Consider the following 21,250-nt stretch of genomic DNA (forward strand, 5'->3'; position numbering starts at 1 on the left):
AATTCACTCACTTGTAAAATTAAATAACACAGACTTGATGGATTTGTTCAGTGTAATTACAAAATGTTAATTGAAGAAATTAAAAAAAGACTTAAACGAATAAGAAAGACAACCTCTTGTTTGCTAGTATCTATCAATGGGGAAGGCAATATAGCACTGGCTTGTGAAGTAGAAACCTTTCCGTCATAATGCCAGGTTGGATTTTTCCTCTGAATATTTGTGTCCTTTCTATTCTCTAGTTTAGAGATTGTCCTTTTTTTCTAGATTATCACTATGTGGCACTGGATTTCTCTGGACATGGAATGTCTTCCCATATTCCACAGGGAATGCGATACCAACATCTAGACTACGTGACTGATATTCACAGGGTAGTGACAGGTGAGTGGAAGGTGAACTTACTTGTTTGTGTCTTTAGCCAGTGTATTAAATGTGCACAAGCACTGAACATTAAAATTATACCTGGGAACCTGGGCTGCTTCTCTGGGTCATCACCCAAATCCTTCGGGTTACAGGAGCAGGGTCTTGACACACCCCACTCCCAGCCCATTTCACCTTTAATTGGGGGTGTTCCTGAGATGTCAGCGGGAACACCGACTGGCATCAGTGGGCAGTCCTGGCCGTGTCCTGCAAGGGTAGGCTCCATGAAGCGGTAGCCCACAAGTTCCCAGGTATGATTATAATACAAATTATGTAATGTAAAATGTACTGTAAATGAAAGTAACAGATAGCAAATATGGCTTATTGCGCATCATTAGTGCAACAATAATTACTAAAGAACTACCTGCTACCTACCCTGCTCTAGACACATCATCCTCACACTTTGTGTGATGTTGTTAACCCTTACACACACAATATGGGCATATGTATTGGGACACCTGGCCTTTACACCAACAGGGGCTTTTATGGTATTGCATTCTAAATACATAGACATTAATATGTAGTTGCCCCCCTTGCAGCTATTACAGCTTCTACTGTTCTGGGAAGTGTTTCCACAAGATTTTTCCCATTCATCCAGTAGGGCATGTGTGAGGTCAGACACTGATGTTGGAAGAGAAGGCCTGACAATTTCTGATCCAGTTCATCCCAAAGGTGTTTAGTGGGGTTGAGGTCAGGGTTCTGTGCGAGTTAGTCAAGTTCTTCTAAACCAAACCCTTCCAGCCATGTCTTTATTGACTTTGCTTTGTACACTAGGGTAAAGTCATGCTGGAATAGAAAAAGTCCTCATAGCATTGTCCAAAATGTCTTGGTCTGTCCCTTTCAGATGTCACTTTTACCTATTGTATAATACATCGTAACGCCCTCTAGATTGTAAGCTTGTTTAAGCAGGCCCCTCTTCACCTGTTGTTCTGTAAGTCAATTTGTTGTATACTACTTATGTCCTGTCTACCCATTGTACAATGCTACAGAATATGATGGCACTATATAAAACAATAAATAATAATTTATACATTAGTCTGTACTGGGGTGTAAATATAAACCGCAGGTGAAAATTATTCCTGGGGCCCCCAACTTTACCAAATAATAGCCCCACAGTGCCACCTTTGTCCCCAAACAACTTGTAAGTGCATCCTTTGCCCAAAGCAGCTAATTGGTGCCATCCTAAACCCAAAGAAACTGCCTGTGCCATCTTTGCATATAGCTTGTCTGTGCCCCCCCTTCTCTGGCACACATGTAAACACACTTACACAAATTTACACATGCTAACAAACATACACATGCTTACGCATACACTCACTAACACATATGCTTCCTCTCACACCTTTTATATATACACATTCATACACACTCAAGCTTATGCACTCCATCTCATGCCACAAGCAATTTTCTGTGAGTGCAATATTGTGTAGTTGGGGTTACTTTACATACCCCACTATTGTTTTTTCTTTATGTACCGTATTTGCTCGGTTATAAGACTACCCTGATTACAATATTGAATATTAATTTAGGAAAAAAAGAAAGCCAGAATATAAGACTAAAGACTACTAAGAAAAAAGTTTTACTAGTAAATATTATATGCCAGAAATGCCTTATACCCCCTATATGTCACTCTGCCCAGAGGAAGTGTCGGCAGCAGCAGAGGTTGTCTGGGGGCATTGCACAGACCTCCACCGGCTGCCAGAGAGGAAGATCCAGGTCTGATTAGAAGACGACCTCGAATATAAGACGAGCATTTGCTCTGAAAAAACCTATAATCAAGCAAATACGGTATTTTTTATGTTATTCCCAGATTTAAAATTTTGAAAAAAGGTGCATTGCAGAAGACCTGTATTTGTGAAAGGTTGTATTCCTCTTATATATATATTTTCTACACCATTTGGTGGGGACTATAATGTTTTATTTAGTTTTTTTTTCACTATATTGTATTTTCTGGTAACTTAGGGTATTTGTTGCTGCTCCATACTGAGTTAAGCTCTGTGATTACTATATTTTTACATATTATAATAACGTTAACAGATCCAATAACATCTATAGGAAGCTTAATGCAAGAAATCACAGAAGTCTCAAACTGCAAACTAAATATACAAACTTATCAACTTAAAAAAATTAATTAACCCCTTCACGACCTTTGCCGGTTCAGCAAAAATGGTCGGAGAATGACCTTTGACGGTCCTGAACCGTCAAGGGGTTAAATCGGCTCAGAAAGCAATCAAAGATTGGTTTCTTCGCGTAGATTGTGTTGCTGTAATGCCTCGACATAGAGACATTCAGCAACACAGAAAAAAAACCTCAGGGAGCAGTTAGATCGGTCCCCGGAGCGTTTTTTAATTAGTAAAAAAAAAAAAGACTGCCATGCTGCCGGTAAAAGCGTTTAGGAAGCGATCAGCAATCGCTTCCTCCACTCAGTTGGTGTTCTTGAAATGCCTCGATATCGAGGCATTTCAAGAACACCAACTAAGTGGAAAAAACGACCTCTGATCGTTTATTAAACAAAGCTTTTAGCGGCAGGGCACCGCCATGGTTAACTTTACCGTCCAAGATGGCGCTGCCATTCTCCTGGCAATGGCCTCAGAAGCGATTTCAAATCGCTTTCATCACTAGGGGGTGTTGCTGGATGCCATCAGCATCCAGTGATTGACACCCCAAGCCTAAAGATCACTCAGGAGAGTGATCTTGATTAGCTCAGTCAAAGGCAATGTTTACAAACATTTGTCTTTGACCGGTAAAGATCTGCCTCCCTCCATCACTTGCTTTTAGTGAGGGAGAGAGACAGATCGTGTTAAAAAAGGTATACTTTTTTTTTATAAAATATTATAAATCCACAAAGGTTCTAATAAGAGCCCCTCTTTATTTTAACCCCTTCCTTACCGTTGATCACTGCATAGGCAGTGATATTGCACTTTTTTGCTGTTTGTGCACTTTTATTTTTATCCATATTTTTTTTATACTTTTATATTATTTCATATTATTTTTAGGTACCATTAACCCCTCCTTTGCTGTAGATCAGTACTTAGGCATTGATCCCATAGCAGCAGCACCTTTTATCTTACTGTTTTTTTTTTTGGGGGGGGGTTCTTTCCCGGCTAGGGGTTAATTATTTTATGATGCAGCGCATGTATACTGCTGAGGAAGCGTATGCATTTTTGGCCTCAGATTCTGAGGCCACTGACACAGCGTCAGATTTTGACTTTGGTCGGTTCACAGATGCATCTAGTTATGTATCTGTGGCTGCTAGGTCCGCTGACACAAGTGGTGGCATTGCACCCGAGGAGTGGGTAGTGCCTAATAGGTATACACCAGCTATCCCTCCTTTTACTGCAATTCCTGGCATCAGTATTGATGTTACAGGATTTACCCTATTGCAGTTTGTGCAGATTTTTTTGGGAGAAGATGTCTTGGGAGACATTGTCTCCCAATCCAACATCTATGCCCAGCAGTGCCGTGCTGCTAGCCCTGACTCCTATTTTTCAAAGCAGTCATAGACCCCCATAGACGTGCCAGAATTTCTTGGCACCAGTGCCAAGATTGTATGGGACCTAATATTCCCACTTATGAACAAAGGCTACCACTTGTATGTTGACAACTTTTATACAAGCGTCCCTTTGTTCAAGCTGCTGTATTGTTTCGATACAGTAGCTTGCGGTACTATTAGAAAGAACTGCTTGGGTTTCCCGCAACATCTGGTACCAGGCCCGGACTGAAACAAAAAATAGGCCCGGGCATTTAAGACTGAGCAGCCCATTTTTTTAATTTATTTTTTTTGTTAAACCAAATTCTGACAAATTTAATATACAATTTCTTGTTGTCTATTAGTTATATTTCAGCATGCTTTTGTCACTGTAATCAATTAGCATTACATAAATATATAATAAATGAATCATAACATCCTGCAATTTATAAAGTGCTATATATTTAATAAAAGATTCAAAACAGTAACTAATCTTTGACCATTTAGTTGGTACTTAGAAAGAGGTAGAAACGTTGTAAAAAAAAATCTAACTTTCACTTAGAAACTAAGCCTCGTTTACTTAAAAGGGTACTCTAAGCACCAAAACAACTTTAAGTTGATGAGGCCGTGTATAGATCATGTCCCGGCAGTCTCACTGCTCAATTCTCTGCCATTTCTGAGATAAATCATTTTTGTTTGTTTATGCAGACCAAGTCTACAGTTTGGCTGGCCCAACTGAGTGCAACTGAGCGCCGCAATCATGGATGTGATCGCAGCGCGATCGCATATGTGGCAGGCTCAGTTGGCCTGATCTGAAGTTTCCTCCCTACAGTGCTGTGAGTTACAGCATAGCAGGGAGAAACTTCAGACCAGCCCAATTGAGCCTGCCACATTGCGCTCAGCCAATCCTCTAGGCCGAGCAATATAATGTCAGGTAAGTATGCAGCACCATGACCAGCCTCCCAGGACTGCAATATGCGCAGTTGTGACTCTAGAAACAATATATTGGGGGGGGCACATAAAATACCACAGTCAAAACTAGGGGGGCATTAATAATTTCCACCATTAAATCATATTACTGAAAAAACACATTATAAATATATATATACATACATAATACTTGGTCATTCAACATGGGAAGCCTGAAGCCACAATTTAGTGTGACTAATCCTTGAAATAAATATTATAGAGTAAATAACACAATCCCTTATCTTTTCCACTAAATGATTTCAGGGCCTTGAATGTTTTGTCCCCTGAAGTCACTACAAATTCAGGAGGGCATTTTATCTCTGGATAAGTAAAAATGAAATAGTTCCTACTGTAAATTAAGTGCCAGGAAACAGATAACCAAACACACACACCAGGACAGGCTTTTCCACACCGACACCCAGACACACACACCAGGACAGGCTCTGTCACACCAACACCCATACACACACACACCAGAACATGTTCTTCAACACCGACATCCAAACACACACACGACAGGCTCTGTCACACCAACACCCAGACACACACACTCACAGGCTCTGCTACACTGACAACCCACACACACACCAGGACAGGCTCTGCCACACCGACACCCAAACACACACAGGACAGGCTCTGCCACACTGACACCCGCATCTGGAGCGTTTCCACAGAAGGTTTCACTTTGGTATTGATTTATGTGATGGTCGATGCCCCAAAACAGCTTGCCTGTGGCATCTTTGCACCCAAAACAGCTTGCCTGTGGCATCTTTGCCACCAAAACAGCCTGCCTGTGGCATCTTTGCCCCCCTCCCTTACACATCCATGCTATCACACACACACATTCATTCTGTCAGGACTCGGGTGATCAGGTCGGGTAGGAGCCCATGCGCAGGGGATACTTGGGGTTCAGTCTGTAACCCAGGGTGCATGATTATGCAAACAAAGACACCACCAACAGAAATCCAGGTAATGCAGTGTATTTTATGTATATAACAGAACCAGCAAATAAGGGTAATATAGTCTAAGCAAGTAACCGGACGTAAAGCAAAATAAAATACAGGTAATAAGTCTTTTGGCAGGGAGCCCGCTTGGAAGAGCACAAAAGGCACACAGCCAACTTGGAAGGGTACGAAAGGCACACAGCCCGCTTGGAAGGACACAATAGCAGGGAGTCCACTTGGAAGGACACAATAGCAGGGAGTCCGCTTGGAAGGACACAATAGCAGGGAGTCCACTTGGAAGGACACAATAGCAGGGAGTCCACTTGGAAGGACACAATAGCAGGGAGTCCACTTGGAAGGACACAAAAGCAGGGAGTCCACTTGGAAGGACACAAAAGCAGGGAGTCCACTTGGAAGGACACAAAAGCAGGGAGTCCACTTGGAAGGACACAAAAGCAGGGAGTCCACTTGGAAGGACACAAAAGCATCACTGTTGTTGTAGCAACCATCAGCATCCAGCTGTAACTAAGAGACCCGTGACTCGGTCTATAGGCATCCTCACTGACCTGGCTCGCCATGACCTTGCTACAGATACTACCAGCGACAGGTCTTTGCATCCATTTGGCCAACCAGTTACACCAGATGAGTCATGCCGTGATCAACAGGTGTCATCTTCCCTGCGGGTCACTAATTCTTCTGTTCCCTGCTCTGACGCCACAAGCCTGTCCCCTGACAGCATACGTGCATATGATGGAACCATAGTGCGGAGGGAAGATGTTGAGGCCTTTGAACAAGCACAGAGAGCCAGAAATGCTCCCCCACCAGCCACAGCAAAATCCCCGAATGCTAAAGATATCCCAGGAGTTGCAGTCCTCGCTTCTATGACTCTTTGCAATGGGCAAACCACTCCATTGCTTCAAGAATCTGGGAACTCTGACTCTTACACTGATCTGGATTCCAATACCGACCTGGATTCTTTGTCGGATGATGACATGCCGATTGTTCGCGCCCGGAGTTCGCTCCTTGTGGGGGGGCTCTGTCAGGCATCACCTAGAGTCCCACAGACCGCAAGGCGTGGCCGCCCCTTTAAGAGGCCCGGCTGGACTTAAACTCACTATGTCATCACCTAGTTCTGTTCTGGACTGAACCCCGCCTCTCTCACCTGGCCTCATCATCAGGCTTTAAAAGATCAACCTCACCTCCAGCCCAGTATCTGGTTGTTGTTTTTGCTTCTGGATGCGCTGTGAGTATTTGCCTGATTTCCTGGACTTTGACCTCTGCTCTGATACCTCGTTTCTGAACCTACACCACCTGCCTGTGACCTTGGAACTGCTTTTGACTACGCTATTTGCCTTTGCCCCTTATACTGGAACTGTGACCTCGTTTATGAACCTATGCTGCCTGCCTTTGACCTTGGAACTGCTTTTGACTACGCTACTTGCCTTTGCCCTTTGTACTGGAACTGTGATTTCGTTTATGAATCTACACTGACTGCCTTTGTCCTTGGCACTGTTTAATTAACTACACTGCCGTCTTTCGTTGGGACTGTATGTTTTATTATTGGTTGCACATTAAAACACCTCGCTTACCAAATCTGCGCTACGCTCCGTCCCTGTTTCTGACACATTCATTCGTTCACAAATATTTATTTACTAATTCACACATAATCATTCACTCATTCAGATATTCATTCATAAATTGATACCCATTAATTCCCTCATTCAGATTAAAACCCTAAATGATTTAGCCACCTGTGTTGATTTGAAGTTCTTACTACCTGTTTGAGCTTCTAATGGACTGTAAGTTATTTCTTCTCTACACTATAGTCCTTGTTCCACATTTTTTTTAACAATATTAAAATTCAGTAAATTCATAAGATGCTTTTTTGGCTCATAATTTATTTTTGGAACACTAGATCATTCCATCATGTTATGTTCAGCATTTTGTTCAAAGGATATAATTTTTGAGCTTTTAGAAACATCACCAAGTTCATAAACAATGACTTCCACATCTCGTGACAACTTGATGTGGTGCAAATTGGTCTTACTACAAAATTCAAATGTTTAGGTTTGCAAATATTTTGTTGCTTTCACCATCAGACCATGTATTTTAAAGCACCTTTCATTCTTAAGCACAAATATTAGTGCTTGCATGATGCAGTATTTTTAAACATGGTTGAAGCAATTTCCTTTTTGTTACAAATAAAAATGAATGTGAGTAAACATCTCTTCATGTCAGCTCACAAACAATCATTCACTCACTCCTTCACAGATACTCATTAATTCACTCACTTACTCACTCGCTCTCACATACTGCTTCATACAGCCTCCCTTACCTGAACTGATGATGTACGCGCCACTCGCAGACTTCTACCGCACAGGGAATGCAGATGCGCAGCAGGGTCATGTGACGTACGTAACGTGACTCCGTTGTATTCCTGCGTCCCCCTGGCGGTAGAAGAGACGCTGCTCGCGCACATCTCCCAGGGAAGTAGCGGGCCCGCTACTAGAGCGGCGGGCCCGATCGCAGATGTTGCAGGCTTAAGGGGCAGGTGCCTCTTTTGCCCTGAATTAAGGACAGCCGTAGAGGCCGCATAGGTCCAGTCAGTCCGGTCCTGACTGGGCCTATTTTAAGGTAGGGGCCTGGAGCTGCAGCTCCATCAGCCCCTACATCGATGTGGCCCTCGATGTGGCAAATGCCCGGTGTGCCCGATGGCCAGTCCGGGCCTGTCTGGTACGAACCCGTCTAGGAAAGGGGGAGACCTCAGCTCTACGTCAAGAGGAGCTTTTGGCATTGAAGTTCAAGGACAGAAAAGAGCACCATCCACGATGAGAGAACTGTGGAGGTTTCTGTCCGTGGCAGAGCTGAGGTTGTAAGAAAGCCAGTGTGCATCAGGGCCTATAACAAGAACATGGGTGGAGTTGATCTGTCAGATCAACTCCTACAGCCCTACCTCATTTTGAGGAAGACACAGGCCTAGTACAAGAAGGTTGCAATTTATCTGATGCAAATTGCAACCTACAATGCTTTTTTGTTGCACGAAAAAGCAAATCCCGGAATGTCTTTTTTGCAATTTCAGCTCCGAGTAATTTCGGACATGGTCCCCGGGCGGTGATGGAGTCTAGCAGAATTGGGGTTACCCATTTTATTTTTAAAATTCCTCCTACAGAGAAGAAGCAGAATCCCCCAAAAAGATGTAGGGTATGCTACAGCAGGGGGGGGCAAAGAAAGGACACCCCATTCTACCACCAGATTGCCCTGGAGAACCTGCAGTCTGCCTTGGTAACTGCTTCAAGCTGTACCACACAGCTGCCCATTTTTTATTATTTTTTTGTCCTGCTCCACTTTTTTTTCCCATTTACTGCTTTTTAGATGTTTTTTGCTGCACCATTTTTTAAGCCCTAATTTGCACTGACAAGTGTCCCCTGTGTCTATTACATGGCTGAGGGATCGCTTAACGGTGCTAGATCAAATCCCTTGATCATTTTAAAGCAGGGATGCCAGGGGCACTAAACTGTCCCTCTAACCAGTGGCTACTTATAATATTTAGCATTTCATACTAAAAGAAGCATATAATTTGATTGTCAAGGGAATCAATAATGTTTCTAGTTTAGGTAAGCTGAGAAAAGTACATTTACTACAATAATCACATAGTAGGCAGTGACAAGGTATTGAAGAATACATATGAATATGAATAAAGAAATGTACTAGATTATTTAACATGAGTATGCAGACCACCAACATCTTCCATGGTATAAACCTTTTCAGTTTACATTTAACATTGACATGCATGTACATCATCTAATTGAAACAAGATTGTATTGGATTGCATCCTTATCTATTGTGTTGCCACAATGTCCTCTCCTGTTTACACGGCACCTTGTATATCAGCTCTTCTGGCACATGAACAATTACGTATGACTACTTGATATTAACTAGTGTATAATGTTGTGTTTTCACAGCTCTAGGATGGAAAACATTCTCTATTTTGGCCCACAGCATGGGTAAGTGATGTGTTCACTTTCCTTTCATTTTTAATTTCTATATTTTTCCAGCAGTGCAGATACCATACGTTTATACACTGTCCTAACAATTTCGCCTTAGAATATTGGCCCATATTAGATCTGTTATTACAAAGGGGTCTGAATAATGTAATGTGGATCTGGCTACTGCACCTCTTTCACAAGCTTTGTCTGAAGGCTGTAGTACAATAGAGATTTGCTCTCAAGGGATCGATGTATAAAGTGGATATAGAGGTGAAAGGTGATCATTGTTAACCTTATTTGCATACACATACCCAGAATCCCGTGGTTGTGGCAGCACCCCAGGATTTCTGAGGGAAAAACAAGCCTTCTGGCTTATCTAGTGGGTGTAGATTAGCGTATAATATTACTTCTGATATCCCTTTAATTTTAAGTGTAAGGGTTTTCCATCACCTATACCCCACCATAACATTTGTTAATTATGTCAACTTTACATACTTCAATATTGCTCAATATCATGTCACACCAGCTTGGAGCTCTAGAATTCGTCAATTTAACAATTTATGAAAATAAAAATTGAGTACCTCAAGCAAAATAATTTTGGAATACTTTGACGATATATTGGCACATTTTTTACATTATTTTCTTGTGTACACACAAGATACACAGGCTTTAATATACACTAACATTCTACACTTGAATAGTCTCCCTTTGTTTTTTTTCTATTTTTTTTTTTTTCATGTTTTCTATTTGTATACTGTGGGGTGAAGACCTCCTGTTTTTATATTGATACTGGGGAACTGAACTTCCACTAGGGAATAGCTGTATAAAGTACATTGGGACAAGCAGTTGGCACATTGATGGACTTGACCCCAGTCTGCCTGGATTTATATTCTAACTATTGCAATGTAATACCTCCCTGGCTGAGCTCAGCTGCAGCCTTAGGTTCTTTAGGCTGCAAAATCCTAATTTAGACTACACTGAAAAAACATTGTTTCAGAGGGCACAAATTTTGTCTCCTGAGGTGCTTAGCTGTATGTGGTCATACACTGTCTGTGTGCCTAAGCTCCATCCCACTACCTCTTCATCATTTTGCTGACTCCTGGCCCACCTGATTGCATACCTGCCTGACCCTGCTTGGTACCTCATTGACATCAGTGGTTCGATGCTGGCTACATCTTGCCCTGGTTCTGATACTTTGCTAACCACCAGGCTATTACAATGTTTGTTCCATATTCTATGCTGCAACGGATGACTCTTGTTTGCTGACATTATTCTCTACAGGATTCCCACTGGATTACACCCTGGCACCAGTTTCTGTCCAGAGTGACTTAAGTGCTAGAGCACATAGTACCAAAAGCACAAGTGTTGCTTCCAAGGAGATTTTCTGGGGAACAAGACCACTACCAATCTTTTTATTACTTCATGTGAAATACATAAAAAACATATATAGTATTGAGTTCATTAAGATAATTATAGTAATCTATATATTCTCAGCAAAACATTAATCTTGGGTACCTCATTTGTTACAGTGTACATTTTGGTCAGACTCAAGTTTGCCACTTGACTGCACTTTATTTTAGTAACTAAGCCTCTTCTCTGAAGAAGAAAAAAAGGATTACACACCATAAAGTTAGTGGGTTAATTAGATTGTTACAGGTTTGCCTAGACAAAAAACTATTGGGAAGCCTATATGTTTTTGCATTCATGAGCATGACTCTGTAAATGAGGGATGGAAGTATAGACACCTCACATGTAAGGTGCATTTATGATGTTAATTAATAACTTGTTTTATTAACAAAATGAGTGAGATGTTTACAAACCCTTAGATTCAGCCCTCTGTTTGCAGAGATGGAGATTTATTTTCATTAAGTAAATTTTATGCTTGCAGTATGTTATGAATAACATAAAAAATACATTTAAATTTAGCAAAATGTATATTATCCTAAATGTATCCTAAATTCACAGGCTCTTAATTTTCTTAATATAGTTACTGCAATAGCTTTTCAGTATAATATTACTGCAAGGCCCAAACACCATGAAATGAGTCTGAACAAATTTTTGTTCAGGTAAATTTTTATTTTGCTAATATTTATTCGTAGTTCAACGCTTTTTTTTTTTATTTTTTTTTTACCTTCAGGTGGAGTTGCTGGTGGACTGGTAAGTTGTTTTGATTTTTGCTCTAAAGTGTTATTTACGACAGCTGAGCACACATTTTATAAATTTTTAAAGTACCGTATATTCCAGCATATAAGATGACTGGGCGTTTAAGACGACCCCCAACTTTTCCAGTTAAAATATAGAGTTTGGCCTATACTCGCCGTATAAGACTACCCCTCTACCCAGTATACAACAACCAGCCAATCTTGGCAAGCGATGTACCTTACCGGTGATTGGCTGGTTGTTATACAGACATATACATACATACACTGCCCTTACACACACACACACATAGATTTATACACTGCCCTCACCACACACCCCTGCCTTCACACACACACACACACACACACAAACATATCTATATATATATATATATATATATATATATATATATACACACACCAGTTTACAAACACACAAATACCTACACTGCTCTTACACACACCTGACCATACACATACATTGACCATCTCACACCAACATATATACACATACACTGCACTCACACCCCTTTCTCCCCATCTCTTACCTTTCTCATTTTCTTTGTTCAATCCAGTTGTGGGAGCATGAGGTCTGTCATTTCAGACCTTTGCTTTACTGCTCCCTCATCACTACGCGCCGGCAATTGATGCCGAGCGCCAGGACATGACGTCATCCCCGCGCTCGGCATTAATAGCCGGCACGTAGTGATTAGGGAGCACAGAAGCCGAGGTCTGAAGTGCCCGACCTCGAGCTCCCTAATGTTGGGCTAGTTAGAGGGAGGTCGTGATCTCCCCAACCACGATCTTGCACCAACCTCAGCTTGGCCCTGAAGACCGGCCCAGGGGAGGCGGCTTCTCCACTCGCCCCTTCCCTAGAGATTCATGGCTTCATGGGGAATCTCCGGCTCGGTAAGTAAGTATACCCGGCGTATAAGACGACCCCCGACTTTTGAGAAGATTTTCTCGGGTTAAGAAGTCGTCTTATACACCGGAATATACGGTACTGGGGATGGGGGTTGGGGGGGTATTTTCACTGTAGTATTACCCACAACATACACAGGTGGGGAGAAGAATGGGGGCTTTTTTGGGGGGGATTAGTTGAATATATGAAACAACCCTGATATAGAAATAATTATCTTTTTCAAAATAATTACTCAGATTTATGTTTTACATCACAGTTTTGCAACTATAATTTATATATGTACTCACTGGCCACTTTATTAGGTACACCTGTTCAATTGCTTGTTAACAAAAATATCTAATCAGCCAATCACATGGCAGCAACTCAATGCATTTAGGCATGTAGCCCTAGTCAAGACAACTTGCTGAAGTTCAAACCTAGCATCAGAATGGGGAAGAAAGGTGATCTAAGTGACTTTGAACGTGGCATGGTTGTTGGTGCCAGACGGGCTGATCTGAGTATTTCAAAAACTGCTGATCTACTGGGATTTTCACACACAACCATCTCTAGGGTTTTCAGAGAATGGTCCGAAAAAGAATCCAGTGAGTGGCAGTTGTTTGGATGAAAATGCCTTGTTGATGTCAGAGGTCACAGGAGAATGGGCAGACTGGTTCGAGGTGACAACAGTAACTGAAATAACCACTCGTTACAACCAAGGTATGGAGAATACTATCTCTGAATGCACAACACATCGAACCTTGAAGCAGATGGGCTACAGCAGCAGAAGGCCACACTGGGTGCCACTCCTGTCAGATAAGAGCAGGAAACTGAGGCTACAATTCACACAGGTTTACCAAAATTAGACAATAGAAGACTGGAAGAATGTTGCCTGGTCTGATGGGTCTCGATTTCAGGTGCGACATTCAGATGGCAGGGTTAGACTTTAGCCCTGGTTTTGAAAACACCATTTTTGGAGGGGTGATAGTTTGTGGCAGAAAAAAAGGTTTTCTTACTTTTTTTCTTACTTTTTTTTTCTATTGCATGTGACATGCATGCACTGCAGCCTACAAAAAATTCACTGCTTCTCAAGATACCTGTGAAAACATGATTAGATATTTTGCACCTTTGTATCATTTGATGGTGCCCACCAATGGTGCCATGAAGACATTGCAGTGCTTCCATTAAACGTTGATTTAAAATATATATATACATTTGTTTTTGGAGAGAGAGAACTCTCTCATCCCTTATTGGTCTGATCTTCCTGCTAGCCAATCACACAAACAAACTGGTACAAAAGGAGAAGAGGACCCTGTGACGGACCTTGTAGAGACGGATGGTCTCTGCCGTCAATAGTTCCAGCGATCTCCTATGGTCCAATTGGTCTACTCCAGACTTCCAGTAACCAAGTAGTTACACTCCACGATGAAGTGTCACTTGTCCCCAAATCACAGACACAGTCTTAGGCTTGAACATGTAAGAATTATTGTACACCAACTTTATACCTGAGACCATCTTGAAAAGATTAACTTAGGGACCAATCAAAAGGGGAGCTACCCTCCCTACCATATATGGATTTCCGGGGGTGTGGCTGTAGCAACCAATAGGGAAGGTGCCTACCTAGCAGACCCCTACAACCTTGCCACAGATGCTCCTGTGACAGACCCTACTCTTGAGCGCTTACAATCTAGTCGGTGGTTGTGAGGGAAGTGAAACAGTAGGAAAGGACTGCTTGGATGTGGATGAGTTGGTCAAGTCAGGATGATCTCTAGAGGTTATTGGTTCAAATGGCTTCATTAGGATGCTGGAAGGGAATTCCGTGGAAGAGGTACAACATGTCCAAAATCCTGAATGCTGAAAGAGAGAGCGTAAAGAGGTAATGATGGTAGAAGAGAGACACAGGTTACTAGAGGATTGAACAGGGTATATTTGAATAGGAGGGTAGATATATGGGGGGATGTAGAGTTTTTATGGCTCTTTAGATCAGGGTGGAGTGATTGGCACAGTGGAGCAGCAGATTAGGAAAAGTGTCTGAGAAAGATTGTTCTAGCTGCAGTGTAGAGGATGGATTGGGTGGTGAAAGGCAGGGAATGGAGAGAACAGTTAGTAGGGAGCTGCACAAATCCAGATGGGATATTATAATAAATTAGCATTTTGTTTGTTTGTTGCGTGAGGAATGGCCAAATTCAGTAGATGTTTTTCAGATGAAGGCGGCGGAATTTTGTAAGGCACTTGATGTTAGAGTCAAGTGTGACACCTAGGCATCGTGGAATGCGTGATGACGTAACACGCGAACGTGCAGGCGGTTGGTGCCGAACATGAACGGGCCGAGGGTTTGATACCTAAAGCGGTGCACTCCCGAATTCGGTTGACGGACGGTTGGAGTCCATCGGGGAGAAGGGTGTTCTGCCCTGGGGACTCCTGAGTTTGTCCTCTCGAGACATCCGTGGCGTTGCGCTGCATGGAGCTCGTCTGACGGAGCTCGTCTGACGGAGCTTGTCCCGCACCGGTGTGCAGCTCTCGTGGAGTGCGGAGCGTGGAGACGGCGTGTGGGGGTGGCTGTGGCGGAGCAGAGTGGTCTCCGGCAGCTTGACGACCATGGCACAAATTTATTAGAAGATTGCCTTCAGATAAGTTTATATCTCCTCTTCTCCCTATAATCGGAAGAAAAGAAATCTCTCCTCAAAGCTAAGTGATAACTGTAATATATTCACATTTATGACTTTATGGATCTTTTGGATGGTTATAATAGAGCATAAGCTTCACTACTTGGATATTATTTATATGGCTATTCATATGAAGATGCGTATGCTGAAAGAAAATGATGCACATGATATCATTCACTAAACTAGTAACAGCTTTTGGGACCTTTTCTGTTTTTTTCTTTTTCTCAGTTCTCTATTAAATTCACCCAACAAGAGGCATTAAAACATAATAATAACTATCTGGATTTCTGTAATGCTCAACATAAGCATATTCCTCAAGACGCACATCTGAATCACAAAAATTAAGTTTTGAAAACGTTGTGTGTGTTTTTTTTTTTGGTTTTTTTTTTCCCGAGAACCCTAAGGACTCTTATAAGGCTTGAGAGGCCTTCTGTGATATACTCACATGTGAGCAACTTTAGTCACAACAATCTAATAATCTAACTACACCCTTTCTGCAGAAGAAATTGATCCTATAAATAAATAGGAGGGGATAAGATATAAGAGCGAGGAGAGAACAAAGAGGAGAGGAGAGAGGAAGATTTACAGGCATTAAGATACAACTCTAACTCCAAGACTACACGATGGCACCTAAGAAAGAGAGGGAGAGGGAAAAGGAGAGAGAAAAAGATAAAAGATTAAGCGTTGAGAAGTCTAAAACCCTAACAACATATTACTCTCCCAAACCTGAAACTAATACATCTAAATCTCTCCATATACCCTCCTCAAATTTAAACGATTCCTCTCTGGAGACTCAAATGGAGACTACACATATGGAGTTAACCCACCCGTCCAAAATTACAAACATAAATGATCTATATTCAAAATTAAGTGCAGAGATGAAATTCGATACTGATGCCCTTAAACAAGAAATGGCCCGCGTTTCAGATAAACTTTCATCCCAATCAAATATTATGCAGAGCTTACAGCTTGAAATGGAATTCCTTAAAAAGGAAAATAAGGATCTTAGATTCAATATTCAAACTATGGATCAGAAATTAACACAATTGGAAGATAGATCTAGAAGCAAAAATGTAAGAATAAGGGGAATCCCTGAAGAAATCTCAAATGCACATTTAGAACCCCATTTAAATGATCTATTAGTAACTTATCTCCAAAAAGACCGCATAGGGATAGCACCGCTTGAAAGATCACACAGACTGACTAAACCTAAAAATTTTAAAAACCCAGATGTACCAAGAGACGTTATGGTTCGATTTCACAACTATATTAAAAATCAATTTATATCTGAATTTTATAAAAAGCATACTCAAGATGGCGGATATAAAGATCTAAAACTTCTTCCGGACCTCTCACTTGCATCAAGGACTTTCAGAAGAAAATTTCGAGATTGTACTCAGAAGCTCAGGGAAGCAAGCATCAAATATAAATGGGGTTCTCCCTCCAAGCTTATTATTTTCCATGAAGCAAAGACTCTAATATTGACTGATCCTATACAAGTGGAGGAATTTCTACTCTCACTAACTTAATCTATAATAGTAGGAAAGAAGTAGAAAAAAACACTGTAACCATGATTATTCTCTTTTGGCACAGGAATAATTTTTAACTACATTCACTTAAATTTTTGTATCAAACTTTGAATATTATAAAAATATCTCCAAAAATTTTTTTTTCTTCACATTTCACTTTTCTTACATATCACAAATATATTTTATTAATATTTAATAGATCTATATTACTAAATGTTTGATGATTTTCCTTCACATCTAACATCACATTACAAATCTTACACTTGAAGCACAATGTGAGTGATCAATATAGAGATCACGATACCATTTAAACACAATTTTTCTAGTATTTCATGACATAACCACACCAACACAATCACTAACACTATATCAAACGTTTCCTATATTAAAACTTACTAGTATTAAGTAGATTTACTATACTAAATTTTGAGATTTACTTCTCATTCAAGGCCATGTTGGAGGTACAATTTGTGTAGATAACACACAATATAATTATAAGTATAAGTTTCAAATAAACTTTTTTTTTTCTATACACTATACATGGGGAATGGGGAAGACAATACCCGTAGAATTTTAAATCTTATCTATGAACTACAAAATACCAAACTACCTGCTACATTAATAGCCTTAGACGCTGAAAAGGCCTTCGACAGAGTCAATTGGTCCTTTTTAGAAGGTACTTTAAAAGCCTTTGGCCTGTCTGGAGATTTCCTTTATAACACACTAGCGCTCTATAAAAATCCACAAGCCAAAATATCAGGAGCTAACTTAGACTCTAATACTTTCAATATTAACAACGGCACGAGACAAGGATGTCCATTAGCCCCTCTGCTTTATATTCTTTCTATTGAACCTTTGGCTGCAATAATTCGCCAATCCATAAAAATAAAAGGACTAATAACAGGTCCACTAGAACACAAGATTGCACTATATGCGGATGATATTCTCCTTATTCTTACCTCCCCAGAGTCCTCAATCCTGGAAGCGATAGAACGTATAAAGGAATATGGTCCATATTCTAATTATAAACTAAATATAGACAAGACACAAATAATTAACTTTAACATGGAAATACCCCAAATACAAAACTTAAAAACTAAGATAACATTTTTTGGAACGCAGACCTATATTAATTACCTAGGAATAAAAATTTATAACAATCTTCCCGATTTTATAAAAAATAACTATATTAGTCTCTTTGACAATTTGAAAATTCATCTATCGGCATGGCAAAGACTAGAAATTTCATGGTTTGGGAGATTAAATATATTAAAATCATATGTTATACCTAGACTAATTTATTTGTTTAGAACTATTCCACTCTCAGTTCCTATAAAAATTTTGAATCAATTCGAAAAAATGTTTTTTTTCATTTGTTTGGTTAAATAAAAAGCCAAGAATATCACGCTTCATACTAAAAAAAAAATCTATCACAGATTGGATTTAAATTTCCTAATATACGAAATTTACATGAAATCTGCATGTTTGGGATTCCAAACGGGAGTCTGATCTCTCATGGTATAAATACGAAAGATGGAAATGTCGGAATTTGGACCCATCTCAACATTATTGGCTTAATTCTAAAAGCATAAAAGATTTAGACATGCTTAACCCATTAATATTAAATATCTTGAACAATATGCTTACTTTTAAAGAAAAATTTGCTCCTAAAGATTCATGGTCATCTCATACACCTGTTGGTTTGTTACAATGTATTATTAAAGACATTGACCTTAAAGTTTGGCAATTACAAGGTATTCATAAAATCGAGGATATTTGGTTTCCTTCTGGATTAAATTCTTTTGCAGAACTGCGAACTAAATTTCAACTCCCAAATAATGAATTTTTTTCATATTTAAGAATTGTAAATTTCATTAAATCTAAGACCTGGTATTTGCCAACTATTTTAGAAAACATCATAAGAATAATTTTTTTTTTTTTTTTTTTTTTTTTATAACAAATTTTTATTAACAAATTAAGTAGTAAGTCACAACAGTGATATAACCAACATGCAGATTAACAGGTTACATCAGATTTATATTACAATAATCCAAATCTAAATTATTATTCCTATTGTGAGACTACTTCCATTCATTCATCATTCATACATCATATTCTTTGATCACGTTATTGGTGGGAGGGATTATTGCAATCATGTGTCTCGCCTAAAGGGGATCGACACATGAGATGTTATTAAGCATAACGAGGGGGTCATTGGTGTGAGGATAACAGGACAGAATTTGTAGTCGCTCTCCACATCTAGTTTAGTTTATTTGCAAAGATATCCAGGGAGCCCATATTTTCTCATACAGAGTCAAATTATTTGACATCGTGAAGAAATATTTCTCCATTTTACACTGATAGTTTATTTGTGTAATAATATTATTCCATATCAAATAATTTGGTTGCTTCCACTCCCTCGCTAAACATATCTTAATTGCCAGTAAAATGTTAATACTTAAATCTCTTTGGATTTTTAATTTATAGGGAAATTCTAAATGAAAAAGAAATGTTAAAGGAGAGAGTACAATTTCAAGACCAAACAGTTCTTTTAGTAGGTTTTCTATTTTTTGTTTAAGTGTCCCAAGTTTCTCACAGTCCCACCAAATGTGTAACAGAGTTCCTTTCATTTTATAACATCTCCAGCAACGGTCGGATGTGGTTTTATACATTTTATGAAGCTTCGAAGGGACTAGGTACCATCGGTGAAGAATCTTAAAATATAATTCCTGAAGGTTAATACAATGTACTGCTTTTCTTGTAGAAGACCAAGCAGTAAACCAAATTTGTTGATCTATAGTCTTTCCTAGTTCAGATTCCCATTTTGCTATAGTACTAGACTTATCTAACGTTTTCTCTTTATCCAGCATATTTATGATTTTTGAGAGAAGTTTTGTCTTATAATTTGCTTCTAATATTAGAAGAAAACATCATAAGAATAATTTAATCTCCAGATTAGGAATTATGCTAGAACAAATACATATTATAGAAAAGCCTATTACCATACAAAAATGGGAAACAGATTTTGATATTTCCTATTCGGTAGAAGTCTGCCATTCCGCTTGGAATAATTTAAGGGAAACAATTCATTGTATCAATTTACATGAACAATTCTTTAAGCTAGTGCATAGGTGGTACTATGTTCCCACAACTTTACATAAAATGGCTAGATCTAACTCCAATAAATGCTGGAGATGCAAACTAGAACTAGGTACTGCAGCTCATATCTGTGTGGGCAAAAGTGTAGGCAGCAAACTTAGTCAGTTGGTTGGATGGTGGAGTTGTCGTAGAGAGAAATCAGGAGTTGGTGACGGAGGTGATGGCCGAATAACCATAAGCTCAGTCTTTGCTATGTTGAGCTTCAGGTAATGCAACGCCATTAATTAATTCCAGAAAGACAGTTGGTGGGGCGGGTTAGAAGAGAGGATGAAATGTCAAGAGGGTGTCATCTGCATATAGGTGGTATTGGAAACCAAAGGAAGATATGAGTTGTCCAAGAGGTGTAGATGGTGAAGAGTAGAGGGCCAAGAACTGAGTTCTGAGGAACACCAACAGATAGCAGTAGTGCAGAGGAACAAGTTCCAGTGAAGGAGATACTAAAGGTATGGTCAGAGAGTTAGGATTTTAACCAAGAAAGGGCTGTGTCATGGATGCCATAGTAATGAATGGTTTGTAGAAGGAGGTGGTCAACTGTGCCAAGGGCTGCAGAGAAGTCCAAGTAGTAAGAAGTAGTGTTTTGTTTTAGTAAATCCAGTCTCGAAGAAATGCTGTGGGTCAAAACCAGATTGTAGAGGGTCAAGCAGAGAATTTGTGGAGAAAAAATTACATAGGTGGCTATTAGTTAATCATTCCAGCAGTTTGGATGCCAATGGCAGGAGGTAGATTAAAGACATGTTAGGGTTGGGGTAAGGACATAGGAGATGTGAGGAGCATGAGTTTTCAATGTGTAAAGTCTTCAGGTGAGCCAGATCTCCTCCATAGGCGCTCAGCAGTATGTGAACGCTTTTGGAGGAGACAGGTCGGTGTGGAATGCCCTGGCTGAGGTGGATGGCTTGAGTGGGTGGGGCACAGTTGCAGGAGCAACCATGTTTAGGACTGAGGTTAGCTTATGGTTGTATTAAGATGTGGCAAAATCAGGACAGGAGGAGGAAGAGATGTTTGAGAGAAATAGCAGAAGTGTGTTAGTAAGCTGAAGAGTGTAAAGGTCATGGAGGTTCCAGTAGGTTTGTGG

General features: G+C 40.1%; 1 protein-coding gene and 1 pseudogene across 1 annotated transcript in view; both read left to right on the plus strand.

Annotated features, from left to right (window-relative positions):
* The window catches only part of SERHL2 (serine hydrolase like 2), a 69,963-nt gene that overhangs the window by 20,453 nt on the left and 28,260 nt on the right, over nt 1–21,250 (plus strand). The window contains exons 4-6 of the mRNA XM_053469091.1: nt 265–378; nt 9,762–9,803; nt 11,923–11,942. Coding sequence (XP_053325066.1) covers nt 265–378; nt 9,762–9,803; nt 11,923–11,942 — 176 coding nt within the window. The remainder of the gene's footprint in view (nt 1–264; nt 379–9,761; nt 9,804–11,922; nt 11,943–21,250) is intronic.
* On the plus strand, nt 9,206–9,313 carry LOC128501022 (uncharacterized; annotated as a pseudogene).

This window comes from Spea bombifrons, chromosome 6 (assembly GCF_027358695.1).
Source record: "Spea bombifrons isolate aSpeBom1 chromosome 6, aSpeBom1.2.pri, whole genome shotgun sequence".
Taxonomy (NCBI): Eukaryota; Metazoa; Chordata; class Amphibia; order Anura; family Pelobatidae; genus Spea; species Spea bombifrons.